This window comes from Chrysemys picta, chromosome 12 (assembly GCF_011386835.1).
Source record: "Chrysemys picta bellii isolate R12L10 chromosome 12, ASM1138683v2, whole genome shotgun sequence".
Lineage (NCBI taxonomy): Eukaryota > Metazoa > Chordata > Testudines > Emydidae > Chrysemys > Chrysemys picta.
Genome location: NC_088802.1, coordinates 171,346 through 185,235, shown reverse-complemented (window position 1 = coordinate 185,235; position 13,890 = coordinate 171,346). Strand labels below are relative to the sequence as shown.

The 13,890-nt window shown below is 58.6% G+C and overlaps 1 protein-coding gene across 7 annotated transcripts in view; it reads left to right on the top strand.

The window, feature by feature from the left end:
- Positions 1 to 13,890, top strand: part of LOC101944018 (HLA class II histocompatibility antigen, DR alpha chain-like) — a 41,656-nt gene that overhangs the window by 9,962 nt on the left and 17,804 nt on the right. For 2 of the 7 annotated variants that reach the window (XM_065563944.1, XM_065563940.1), the window contains exons 2-5: positions 308 to 565; positions 1,962 to 2,243; positions 2,451 to 2,601; positions 3,049 to 4,156. In XM_065563944.1, the coding sequence (XP_065420016.1) occupies positions 316 to 565; positions 1,962 to 2,243; positions 2,451 to 2,601; positions 3,049 to 3,052 (687 nt within the window). In that variant the 5' untranslated portion in view covers positions 308 to 315 and the 3' untranslated portion in view covers positions 3,053 to 4,156. Of the gene's footprint in view, positions 1 to 307; positions 566 to 1,961; positions 2,244 to 2,450; positions 2,606 to 3,048; positions 4,157 to 13,890 lie in introns of those variants that run through there. The other 5 variants (XR_010591948.1, XR_010591947.1, XM_065563943.1 and 2 more) reach the window with 5 other exon arrangements.

Below are 13,890 nucleotides of genomic sequence, written 5' to 3'. Positions count from 1 at the left end.
GTTGTGTCCCCCTTCACAAGCTAAGTGGGTAGAGGCCTGGTCACTAGTTGGATGGGAGAACTGTTGTGATCAAATGAGCTGAGTGGGGGAGCACAGTAGGGGGTGCTGTCCCCCGTCCCCCCAGGCAGAGCTGACACCCATGCACCAGGGTGGTGCCAGGGGTCCCTGTGCTCCCTGCACCCACTTTCCCTGACACCAGTGAGTCCTAGTCTGAATGTCACGGTCAGGGAGGGGGCGCTGGATTTAGGAGAAGTGCTGAGAAGACCCTGTCCCTGGGGAGCTGGTGGTGATGCCTGTATCCCCGCAGCAGAGAACATGCTCTCCCAGGTGGATTTCTACCAGCGCACGGACCCAGCCCAGCGGGAGGCCGGGCAGTACATGTTCGAGTTCGACCAGGACGAGATCTTCCACGTGGACCTGGAGAGGAAGGAGACCGTCTGGCGCCTGCCCGACTTCGGCAAGTTCGCCAGCTTCGAGGCGCAGGGCGCCCTGGGCGACATCGCCGTGCTGAAGAACAACCTGGAGATCATGATCCAGAGGTCCAACCACACGCGGGCCCAGAACAGTACGATACGGGGACAGGGGGGCACCTTCCCTACCAGGCACCCCTTCCTAGTCCCCCTCCCCACCTGGCTCAGCAGTGGACCTTTCTCTTCCCCACCCCCCACATGCGGGCCCAGTACCAGCCCCCACCAGAGATTGAGAGCCCCCTCCCAGCCCCTGGAGGGCTCCGGGGAGCCAGTCAGCCGGGCCAGGGCTCTGCAGGGCAGGGGGCCGGGCAGTTCACAGGTTGGGGGCCCAGGGCAGCTCCTTTGCCGAGGGCTGTTCGTGGCCCTGCCCTGCGCCAGGCCCTGCCCCTGAGGGATTCTCTCCCCTGCCCCTGGTGCCCCATGAGCCGTCAGTGCAGGGAGCTGGGACGGCCCTGGCGATGCCCCCACAGTCCTGGGGAGAGACCCTGAGCTGGAGCGTGAGCACCAGGGACTGGCTGGCTCAGGGGGGCAGGGAATGAGACACGGGGCCTGTCCCCTCTAGGGGGTGCTGGCTCCGATCTGGCCCTGTCACAGACTTACAGGTCGTGCCCACTCTTGGCCCTGTGCAGTCCGTGGGGGGTGCCCCTTTTAGTGCGACAGCCCTTCTCGGGGGTCCACTCTCTCTCGGGGTCAGGCCCCTCCACCTCCTGGAGCCGCACCTCTCTGAGCCTTAGCACGTCTGTCTCTGCCGTGGGCCCCCTCAGGGAGTCCCCTCGCTCTGGACCCCCGGGGCCTCCACCCCCCGAAGGGGTTGATGCCACCCTGTTCTCTAGACCGGAGTGACTCTCAGCCAGCATGAAACAGGAGGGTTATTGAGAGTTGAACACAGCACAGGAAACTCTCAGGGCCTCAGGCCTGGCCTCCCTCAGCCCAGCACATCCCAGTCTCTCTGCATCCAGGTGGGCTCTGCCTGCTCCCCCTCTCCAGCCCCGAGCCCCCCTGCTTCCCAGCTGGGCATCTGAGATCCCCGGCCCCAGGCCCCACCTCTGTCCATTGTCTTCTCTCCAGGGAAACAGGGTCGTCTGGGCCTCCTCTCCTCTCCACCATCCTTTGGCTCCCTCTGGAACTGGCTGGTCAGGTCACCAGGGTCCTCTCCCCGCAGCCCGTTGTCCGCCCACTAGCCAGAACCGGCTGCGACTCCTGAGCTGAGTCTCTGGGTCATCAGGTCACCCGTCGCTGGGATCTCCGTCCTCTAGGCCATTGGCTGGGGTCCCAAGTCCCCTCTCCGGTCCTCTGCAAAACACACTCCCTCTCCCCTCACCTCGTTAAACCAGTAACACCCAGGGAAACTGAGTCTCACCCCCTCTGCATGCAAACCATTGAAACTCACAGAAAAACAAGAAAATCCCCCACTTCATCACAGGCCCCAGGGCAGGGACTGGCTGGCTCAGGGGGGCGGGGAATGGGACCCACTAACCCCTGTCTCCCCAGAGCCCCCTGAGGTGACCGTGTTCCCCGAAGTCCCCGTGGAGCTGGGTGAGCCCAACGTCCTGATCTGCTTCGTGGACAAGTTCTTCCCGCCGGTGCTCAACGTGACGTGGCTGAAGAACAGGCAGGAGGTGACCGAGGGCGTCTACGAGACCGACTTCTACCCCCGCCAGGACTACGCCTTCCGCAAGTTCTCCTACCTGCCCTTTGTCCCCAGCCAGGGCGACTTCTACGACTGCCAGGTGGAGCACTGGGGGCTGCCCGAGCCCTTCACGAAGCACTGGGGTAAGGCCGGGGCACCCGGAGACCCCACTGGGCACATGGCTGGGAGCCAGGACGCCTGGCTCTGGGAGGGGAGTGGGGGCTAGTGGTTAGAGCGGGGGGATGGGAGCCAGAACTCCTGGGTTCTCTCCCTGGCTCTGGGAGGGGAGTGGGGCTGGGTGGGAACAGCCCCCCTCACTCCATGCCCTGTCCCTCTCCCTCTCTCTCCAGAAGCCCAGGTACCCACCCCCGTCCCTGAGACCACAGAAACCCTGGTGTGCGCCCTGGGCCTGGCCGTGGGCATCATCGGCATCATCGCGGGCACCATCCTCATCATCAAGGGGATGAAGATGAACGCCGCCCGCAACCCGCGGGGCCCCTTGTGAGTAGCCGCTGCCCGGGGAGGGCACCCGCTGCACCCACACCCCCTGGGCCCACCCAGCACCCACTGGGGAGACCCCCCACACCCACTGTGCCCCCCCAGCCAGCCACAGCCCCTGGACCCACCCAGCACCCCCTGGGGAAACCACCCCCACCTGCTGTGCCCCCCCAGCCAGCAACAGCCCCTCCCCAAGCCAGCACCCCCTGGGGAGACACCCCCCCTGCTGTGCTCCCCCCAGACACATCCAGAGCCCCTCCCCCACCCAGCATCCCCTGGGGAGACCCCCCCACCTGCTGTGCCCCCCCAGCCAGCCACAGCCCCTGGGACCACCCAGCCCTCCCTGTGTCAATGGGAGAGTCCCTGGGGGTGCTGGGGAATGGCCCCGATCCCTGCCAGTCTCGCGTCGGGGCCCAGGGCTCCTGGTAACTGACCCTCTTTGCCTTTCAGATAAACACGGGGAGGAGCTGGGGCTCCCAAATCCCCCAGGTGCCTTCGTGAGACCCACTCGCACCCCCCACAGCTCTGCCCCCAGCGTCTCTGCTCCCCTCCCTTCGGTGCCAGCTGCTGTACCCAGACCCCTGGCCCTGTAACCATGCTGAGCCAACATGCTAGAGACTCACCAGCCCCTTGGGCTCCCCCCACTTCTCCGCACTCCTGTGCTGGGCTTGGGGGGGGGGCACCTATTCAGGGAGAGGGCTGCTGCCATGGGGCTGGGAATGTCATCGCCCCTTGTTGGGGGGCAGCAGGGGAGAGGGCTGCTGCCCCATGGGGTTGGGAATGGGGGTCACCCTTCATCGGGGGGCAGCAAGGGACAGGGCTGCTGCCCATGGGGCTGGGAATGGGGTCGCCCCTCGTCAGGGGGCAGCAGGGGAGAGGGCTGCTGCCCCATGGGGCTGGGAATGGGGTCGCCCCTCGTCAGGGGGCAGCAGGGGAGAGGGCTGCTGCCCCATGGGACTGGGAATGGGGGTCGCCCCTCGTCAGGGGGCAGCAGGGCCCACGGGGCTGATCCAAACCCATTGCCGTCATGGGGAAGGTTTCTCTTGACTCCAGTGGGTGCTGGATTGGGCCCCGAGCCCGGCCCCTATTGGCCAGAGGCTGCTGTCAGTCACCCCAGGTAACGCCCCTCCAGCCATTACCCAGAAGGCTTTGGGCCAGATACGAGTCAATGGGGTCCCTGTGGGGCGGGATCGGGCCCATGGCTGTGGGGGGGCAGCTCCATCGCACCCGTGTGCAGCTCCCCCGGGGTCCAGCCCTGCTGAGCCCAGCGCGGGGTCTGCGTGGGACGGGCCCAATCCCTGTATAGCCCCCACCCTGCGCCCCATGTGTGTCACAGCCCGGCTGTCCCCCCAGCCCTGCGCCTCGTGTGTGACACAGCCCTGCCCCCCCCCGCCCTGCACCCCGTGTGTGTCACAGCCCGGCCCCCCCAGCCCTGTGCCCCATGTGTGTCACAGCCCTGACCCCCCCCGGCCCTGTGCACCATGTGTGTCACAGCCCGTCCCCCCTCCCCCATCTCGCTCTGCAGCTTTGCCAACAGCAATAAAGTGGGTTTGGGACATTTCTGAGTTTTTGATCATTATTTTAAATCTGGTCAGTCTGGGTCATGCCCGCGTCAGCCTGTGTTATCCCAGCCCAGCCCCCGTCTGTCCAGGGAACTGGGTTATACCGGGAGTTCAGGGAGTTTGGTATGAGGGTTAAGGAAGGAGCCAGGACTCCTGGGTTCTATCCCAGCTCTGGGAGGGGAGTGGGGGCTGGGAGCCAGGACTCCTGGGTTCTCTCCCTGGCTCTGGGAGGGGAGTGGGGGCTGGTGGGTTAGAGCAGGAGGGGCTGGGAGCCAGGACTCCTGGGTTCTATTCCTGTCGCTGACACTGACTTGCTGCAAGCTGTGAGGCTTTCTGTGCCTCAGTTTCCCCTTGTGTGAAATGTGGCCAGTCTCGTCCTGGGGCGGAGGTGGGGGCTCTGGGGCTGAGAGATGGTCCATGGAGCACTTTGAGCTCGGCCCGTGGCCGGGAGCCCAGGAGCAGGGCAGGGTTCATGGGCCGGGCTCCCTCGGGACTGAACCCCGCAGGGCGAGTGGCTGCCGAGAGACGCTGGCCTGTCTGGGGGCTGCGGTGACGTCCCCCAGGCTGGGGTCACTGTGACGCAAAGGGCAGATCCCCCCCCCCCGGACCATGGCACCGAGACCCAGCCCAGCTTCCTCGCACCCCTTCCCTGGCACATGCTGAGAGACCCCCCCCACCCCCAGCTCCCACCAGCAGCGATTGGATTCTCCAACCAGCCAATAACGCCACCAACCGACCAAGCTCTCCCATTGGCCGCTGGAGCCTTGGACCAGCCTCCTGTGTGTTCCCATTGGCTGCCGCCGTACAGCTGTCCCTGGGGGAATGTTCCCAGTTCCCTTTAGGCAGCTCCAGACACAGGCCCTGGGCTCCTGCCGGCTGGGGAGGCCCTGGGGGGATGGGCGCACGGCTGGCTGGGGGGGGGGCTGTTTCCAGTGGGGTCTGGCTGGGCCCTGGGGCCAGGGCTAGTCAGTAGCTGGGTGAGCCGAGAGACGATGTAACCCGCCATGGGGTGCGTCTGCAGGGACACCCAGGCTGGGCAGTGGGGAGTAATGCTGGGACGGGTCAGTTACACGCAGCAAGCTGGAACACACGGGGAGCTGGGCCCATCACACGTGTTTTCACACAGCCAGGGGCAAGATACCTGGGGAATAAATGCTCACTAATGGGCTCTTCAGCCCAGCAGCGGGAGGTCGAACACAATCCGACGGCTGGAAGTTGAAGCCAGCCATGTTCAGGCTGGAACTAAGGTGCAGTTTTTACCAGTGCGGGGAACGAACCACTGGAGCCGTTTCCCCAGGACTGTGGTGGATTTTCCACTCCGGCAATAGTTGGATCATGATTGGCTGTTTTTCTCCGAGATCTTCTCTAGGAATTGTCGTGGGGCAGGTCTCTGCCCTGTGCTGGACCAGGGGTCAGATGAGACGGTCACAATGGTCCCTTCTGGCCTTGGGATCATCTACAAATACTCCAGTCAGGCTGTACATCTGGGATCAAGGACACAGGCCCCACAGGAGGGGCAGGAGGGGCTGTACCCTGGGAAGCAGCGACTGGACTGGACGTGGGGGTCAAGGCAGAACCCAATTGAACACGAGCTCCCAGTGCATTGCTGAGGCTGGGGTGTGTCTGCCCTGCCACCAGACACCCTGGCTGGCCTGGGCCAGCCAACTCAGGCTCATGAGTCTCGGGCTGTGCAGCTATTTCATTGCAGTGTCGCCTTCCAGGCTGGGGCTGGAGCCAGAGCTCTGGGATCCTCCCATCTCAGGTGGCTTCAGACCCTGGTCTCCGGCCCGAGCCTGGCAGTCGACACTGCAACGAAACAGCCACAGCCCTGCAGCCGGAGCCCGAGTCCGCTGGCACGGGCCAGCCACGCATGTGCAGTGCAGTGTAGACGTACCCGAAGAGGGTGAATGTGACCCTGGGCTGTAGGAACGGGAATATCAGGCAGGTGCAGGGAGATGGTGACACCTCCATATACAGCACCAGTGAGACCATCACTGGCTGCCGTGTCCCGTTCCGGGCTCTGCCCTGCAGAAAAGAGGCTGAAATGTTGGTGGGGTTCAGAGAGGAGCCACAAAGATGAGTCAAGGGCTGGAAAAACCTGCCATTCAGTGGGAGATGGAAGGAGCTCAGGCTGTGCAGCTCATCCAAGGGAAGGTTTCTGCGGAGGAGATGTCTGTGAGCAGGGGGCTCGTTAATCACACAGACAAAGCTGAGCGAGAGCCAGTGGCTGGCAGCTGAAGTGAGACAAATTCAAACTAGAACTAAGGGACACACGTTTAACCGGGAGGGGCACTAACCATTGGAACAGCCGACCCAGGGACACGGTGCATTCGCCAGCACTTGGAGTCTGTACATCAGGCTGGGACGTCTCTTTCTAACAGACCCGCTCTAGCTCGACTACCAGATATGGGCTGGATGCTGGGATTCCCCGGGTGCGATTCTCTGGCCTAGGTCATGCAGGAGCTCAGACCAGGTGCTCCGAACAGTGCCTTCTGGCCTTGGCAGCTCTGGCTCCAGGACTGGGGTGTGGGGTGAGGGCCCCAGGGACGTGGTGCCGACCTTCAGGAGAGGCCAGCAGAGAGCTCCTGGCAATGACTGCCCCGCAAAGCTCGCTCCTGGGCCCCGGCTGGGGTATGGGAATTAACAGCACCAGGGAGAGACCCCTGGAAATACCGAGGGGGTGCAAGACTGTGAGCTGCAGAGCAGCACTGGGGGTAGGGCGGGTGGCAGTGGGGAGAACTACAGACTGAACAGTGGTGGGGAGGGCAGAGCACGGTGCCAACAGGGTCTGGGGAGGGGCCCAGAGACAGAAGTTGGCAGGGTCTTGGGCTCAGGGCACTGCCCAGAGTGTGGTGTGGTGAGGTGTGCGTCTGGACAGGGTGTAGCTGTCGGACTAGATTGATAACTGGTACATTTCTGATATGGGAAATGTAAGAAAGAGTGACTCCACAGCAGACCCCAGAATTTGGCCTGACCATTAGAAAGAAATATGTTTCTCACCCACCCTGCTTGTATATCCTGGAGTATATGCAGAACCGGGCTAAGAGATGTCAGCACAAAGACAATTTTGATGAGGACATGGACACAGATGTTCCTGAAAGCACCGGCTGTGGCAACTGGGACATCATGGCGGCAGTGGGGCTGGTTGATACAGTGGAACGCCGATTCTGGGCCCAGCAAACAAGCCCAGACTGGTGGGACCGCATAGTATTGCAGGTATGGGATGATTCCCAGTAGATGTGAAACTTTCGCATGCGTAAGGCCACTTTCCTGGAACTTTGTGAGTTGCTGTCCCCTGCCCTGAAGCGCCAGATACCAAGATGAGAGCAGCCCTCACAGCTGAGAAGCGAGTGGCGATAGCCCTGTGGAAGCTTGCAACACCTGACTGCTACCGGTCAGTCGGGAATCAATTTGGAGTGGGCAAATCTACGGTGGGGGCTGCTGTGATGCAAATAGCCAAAGCAATCACTGATGTTCTGCTATCAAGGGTAGTGACTCTGGGAAACGTGCAGGCCATAGTGGATGGCTTTGCTGCAATGGGATTCCCAAACTGTGGTGGGGCGATAGACGGAACCCATATCCCTATCTTGGGACCGGACCACCTTGCCAACCAGTACATAAACCGCAAGGGGTACTTCTCAATTGTGCTGCAAGCACTGGTGGATCAGAAGGAATGTTTCACAGACATCAACGTGGGATGGCTGGGAAAGGTGCATAACACTTGCATCTTTAGGAACTCTGGGCTGTTTGAGCAGCTGCAGGAAGGGATTTACTTCCCAGACCAGAAAATTACTGTTGGGGATGTTGAAATGCCAATAGTTATCCTTGGAGACCCAGCCTACCCCTTGCTCCCATGGCCCATGAAGCCGTACACAGGCAGCCTGGACAGTATTAAGGAGCAGTTCAACTATAGGCTGAGCAAGTGCAGAATGGTGGTAGAATGTGCCTTTGGATGTTTAAAACCTCGCTGGCACTGTTTGCTGAGTAGGTCAGACCTCAGTGCAACCAATATCCCCATTGTTATTGCTGCTTGCTGTGTGCTCCATAATATCTGTGAGAGTAAGGGGGAGACCTTTATGATGGGGTGGGAGGTTGAGGCAAATTGCCTGGCTGCCAATTTTGAAGAGCCAGACACCTGGGCGGTTAGAAGAGCACAGGTAGGTGCGCTGTGCATCAGAGAGGCTTTGAAAACCAGTTTCATGACTGGCCAGGCTACGGTGTGACAGTTGTGTGTGTTTCTCCTTGATGCAAACCTGCCCCCATTGTTGATTTTTAACTCCCTGTAAGCCAACCATCCTCCCCCTTTCGATCACAGCTGGCAAAGGAAATAAAGTCACTATTGTTTTGAAACCATGCATTCTTTCTTTATTAATTAAAAAAAAAATGGAGATAACTGATAATGTATCCCGGGTGGGGTGGGGGAGGAGGGGAGGAGGGAAGGACAAGGCCACATTGCTTATTGTAGCCACACTACAAATCAAAACTGTTTGAATGCCAGCCTTCTGTTGCTTGGGCCATCCTCTGGAGTGAATTGCTGGGTGCCCGGAGCCTCCCCCCTTGCGTTCTTGGGTGTCTGGGTGAGGAGGTTATGGAACTTGGGGAGGAGGGCAGGTGGTTGTACAGTGGATGCAGCGGCGGTCTGAGCTCTTGTTGGCTTTCCTGCAGCTCCACCAGATGCCTGAGCAAGTCCGTTTGCTCCCCCATTAGTCTCAGCATTGCATCCTGCCCCTTCTCATCGCGCTCACTTAATGCTTTCCTGGACTCTGCCACTGAATGCCTTCATGCATTCAGCTGTGCCCTATCAGTGCAGGAGGACTGCATGAGCTCGGAAAACATGTAATCGTGAGTGCGTTTTTTTCGCCTTCTAATCTGCGATAACCTCAGGTATGGAGATGGTAGGGGGAGCATAGAAACATTTGCACCTGTGGGGGAATAAAAAGGGAGAGTTAATTTTAAGATGATACATTTCTGAGAACAAAAGGGAGACTCTTTCACAGTGAATCAAGCAATTCACAGCAGACAGCACATGTGCTTTAGGTACAAGGTCGCATTTTGCCTTTTATATTGAGCACCTACTGTGACGGAGCAGGGAGCAGGGCAGATTTGACCTGGGAATGTTGCAGGGGGGTTGCATTGGGGGTGGGGGACTTCCCTTGAAGGAAGCTACCTGAGCTGTAACCTGAGCCAGGATGGGGTGGGGAGAATTAACACCTTCTGCCAGGGACACTGAACAAAGGAGAGGAGGAGCTGGGGGGAGGGGGAAAAGAGGAGCTGCAGGAGAAGTTTTGGTTTGGTTTCAGTTTTGGGCGGGGTGGTGCAACGCAGGGAACCCCAAGCTGGGGTCTAAGCTCCCTGAACCTCCCAGAAGGACCTAATTGAGGAGGTCTGGTCGTACCTACACGCTCTGCTTGAGACTGTGTTCCTGTCCTTAAATAAACCTTCTGCTTTACTGGCTGGTTGAGAGTCACAGTGAATCTCAGGAAGAGGGGTGCAGGGCCCTGACTCCCCCACACTCCGTGACAACTGGTGGCAGTGGCGGGATCTACTGCACCCCGTGGACGGCGCTTCCTGCAGTAAGTGACTGGGGAGCAGTAAAACGAAGGGGGATTGACGGGGACCAGGCGTGCTGAAGAGTGAGAGAGAGACGGTTATTACCCCTGGGAGTGTGTGACCAGCGAGAAGGACTTTTGCAGTAACAGGGTCCCCCGGGGGGATCGCAGCGAGTGGTCCCAGGGGCGGAGGAGTCTGCAGCTCGACCCTGGCAGAGAGGCGGTGACCTCGAGAAGGGCTGGCACACTAGGGGTCCCCCTGGGAACTGTGGGGAGCTGTGAGCACACAGGCCGGTGAGTGGCCAGCAGGAAGATGTATGCCAAGCGGCTTAAGAGCGACCTGGTGGAGCTGTGCAAGCAGAGGGGGCTGCGCAGTGGGAGGCTCACCAAAGAACAGCTCATTGCCCGGCTGGAGGCGGAAGATCGCGCGAATGAACTGATCCCTGTGTCTCAGGGAAGCAGCCTGGCAAATGCAGCGCAGGCACCAGTGTCTGTGTAAGGGGACTGTTGCCCCCTTACTAACACTCAGTGGGGGTGTTTTGGTTGCTGGCTCCCAGCACTAAAAGGGGGGGGGGGGTCGATGGCAAATCAGGAGCCTGAGACTGACAGTCCCCAGGGGCAATGGGGAGAGGCCAATGCTCCAGGTCAGCCTGATTGACAGGGCGGGCAGCTAATCAGAGAGTCAGGAGGCCAGGGGGGTCCCACCTTCTGTGGGAGCTGGAATGGCCTGGGCCAGACAGAGTGGGGCTAAGCTAAGGAGAGAGCAGGGGCCCGAGCTGAGCTGCTGGGAGCAGAGCTGCAGCCCCAAAGCCAGAGCACAGCCCAGAGAGAGCAGAGCTGCCCTGGGAGCAGAGCTGTAGCAACCAGAGCCAGAGGGGCCAGACAAGCAGCCAGGAAGCAGATCCTGTGCTGGGAGCAGAGGTGCAGCCACAGAGCCAAAGACGCAGCCCAGGGAGAGCAGATCCTGCGCTGGGAGCAGAGCGGCAGCCACAGAGCCAGGTGTGGTGAGCAAGTGGGGCCAGCCAAGGGGGAACCTGGGCAAAGGGCCCAGCACAGAAAGACACCCCCAGACAAGGACCCTTGCAGGCCAGACCGGGAGGGGGACCTTAACCCTACGGGGGGCTGACGCTGGGAAGAAGGGTCCCACCACTCAAAGCCCGGAGGTGTGTGGCCACCACCATTGCAAGTGTCCAACCCGCAGCGTCTCTGCAGCACGGCCAGGGCCTGAGAAGGAGCCTGGGACCTACAAGAAGCAGACTGTGACCTGCCCTAACATTCCAGAGACACTGGTTGTGATGTTCCCTGCCACAGAGCGGGGTGATGTGTTTTCCTTTAACCTTTCCCATTTTTCCTTGTTCTTTTCTTTAGATTAATTGTTAATTAAACAACTTGTATTTGCTTTAAATTGTATGGAATAATCAGTGGGTCAGGGAGGTGCCCAGTGCAAAAAAAGTACCCTGAAGTGGGGACACCCTAGCCCCTGTCCTAGGTGACCACAGCAGGGTTGGGGGTCGAGCCCCCCAGGAATCCTGGGCCCAACCTTGTTGGGGTTACGAGGACTCTGCCAGACAGGAGAGTGGAAGGGGAGCCCTCAAGGGCAGGGAGAACTCTGGGTAAAGGAAGTGGGAGCGAGGACTCAGATCCTTTCGCTAGCCCATCTCACCGGGGTAGTGCAGAAGTCAGAAAATTTCCCCACAATAGCGGGACCATTCCCCCGCTTACATAATTGGCGTCACGAACAGGATCCTATCCACAGGGTCCATCCCATTGGTTTTCTGGTTAAGTTCTAGTAGCACGGTCCGGGCCTGGTTGAGCACCCTACCATGGCTGGAATTGAAGAACTACGAACCCAGTTTGCTGAACTTCAGCGCACATTATCAGACCAAGCAGAGGCATTACAACAAGCTAGAACTGAACAGAGAGAAGCCTTATCGCTGGCCAAGGCAGTAATAGACCAACAGACAGCAGAAGCTAAGAAACCCCCTCCTATTTATGTCCCACGGGAGCGGAAGGTCACGGAGTTTGGTGGCTTCCCGACTAGACCAGGAGACATTACAGTAGAGGAGTGGGTCAAGTCTGTGAAGGCGGCTCTGCGTGTGCTAAGAGTACCTGAAGAAGATCATGTGGACTTCATAGAGGAGCACCTCAAGGGCCAGGCCAAGGCCACAGTAAAGTTCATGGCAGTGGCAGACAAGAAAGATGTGGAAAAGGTATTTGAACTCCTCCTAAAAGTGTATGGAGACAAGGTACCTATTGGAACCCGACTAAAGGAGTTTTTTGAGAGAAAGCAGGAGCCTGGTGAAACTGTCCGGGCATACGCATATGACCTCCAGGAGAGAATGAACAAAGTGGAACGGCGAGACCCTCAGCGAGTTCCAGACCCAGATACGGTTCTGAAAGAGCAGTTGGTGCTGGGGCTCCGTGATGACTCCCTCCGACGTGAAATGAAAAGGAGGTTTAAAGAAGAGCCCAGTAAGAAGTTCCATGAACTCATGCAGGCTGCCATGATGTGGTCAGAAGAAGAGGAAGTTCCTGTGGCAGAGGCGGCCAAGCCTAATCCCCATACACGAAGTGGGGGCCTAGTGAATGCAGCTGCTGGGGAAAAGGTCCTGCCCCAAACAGCGCTAACATTGGAAAGCTTAAGTGAAGCTGTCCAAAAACTGGCGGTCCAACAGAGGGAGATGCTGAAAGTGATGACTGAGTTGATGAAAGAAAAGAATCCCATTAGTATGCCAAAGTATCCAAGGGCACCGGGATCCCGAAGAGCCCCACTGAAGGATGAGCTGGGAAGATACATTTGTTACACTTGTGAAAGGCCAGGGCATACTAGCCGAGAATGTCCACTGAGAAGGAGAACAGAGTCCCAGGCACTCGAACCCAATGGGGCACCAGGAGCAAGTGGTCCATGTACAGTAGAAGGCCAAGCAGTGGCAGAAGGATTCCTAGGCCTGTCCTTCGTGGAAAATCCCTCTGCATACAGTGTTGAGAGGAACATGGGCAGTGCCAGCATATCTAGCGACTTCTGTAAGCGAGCATTTGGAGACTGTCCAACTGCTGAAGTATGTATAGCAGGGGTGAAGACCAGATGTTTGTTAGATACTGGCTCAGAAGTCACCACCATTACTGAGTCGCATTTTCAAAAATATCTGAAGGACAAGGACCTGACCATGCACAGCACACGGTTTGTACGTCTAACAGCTGTTAATGGACTGGCAATCCCAGTGGTGGGGTGCCTTGAAGCAGACATAGAGTATATGGGCCAGACACTGCCAGGAAAATGCATCTTCATCCTGAAAGACAAAGCCTCAAAAGGGAGCCATATAGGAGAAGGAGTCCCCGGGATTCTAGGGATGAACATCATTAGTGAGCTGAAGGAGCTACTGCTGCCAGGAGAAGGAACCAGGAGGATGAACTGTCACGAGCGCTCTAGGAAGAATGCTGTGCTGAGTAAAGTACTGGCTCGAGAGGAGAGGCAGAGTCTTTCCCTGGGCCCCACAAGGCATATGGGAAATGGTAAAGTGGGCAGAGAACGGAAGACCATTATTCCTCCTTGGAGAGGGAAGATCCTTGACGAACACAGCTGTGTACCAGGAAATGAGCTGCAGGTGACGAGGGAGAAGGGAGGACGAGTTACCTTTCTTCAAGAAAGATGTGATGGGAGACTGCCCGTTCCAGTTCAAGCGGCACGTCAAGGGCTGATTCTTGCACATGTGGCTAACATAAGGGCGTTGCCAGAGAAGCATCAAGAAGTCTTTTCTAAGGATGAGGTGACCAATTATGATGACCAGGTCAAAGGTCACCATGACAGGCTGACGACAGCCTGGAAAGTTGCTCTCAGTACAACTAAAGACACAGCCCAAAGTAGGAAAAGGACTTATGATAGCAAGTCCAGTGGGGCTCTCATCAGATCTGGTGACCATGTACTAGTTCGTAACCATAGACACCGGGGGCGTAATAAAATACAGGACAAATGGGAGTCAAATCCCCACATTGTAGTCGCTCACAACAATCCTGAGCTACCAGTGTACGCTAACCAGCCTGAACGAGGAGGTCCTGGGATAGTAGTACATAGGGACCAGCTGAAACATTGCACCTTAGTCCAGACAGGGACCATAGGAGGCGTAGATCAGTACACCCCGAGGAGGCTGAAACCAATTGGGAAATGGTTCTAGTCCCACAAA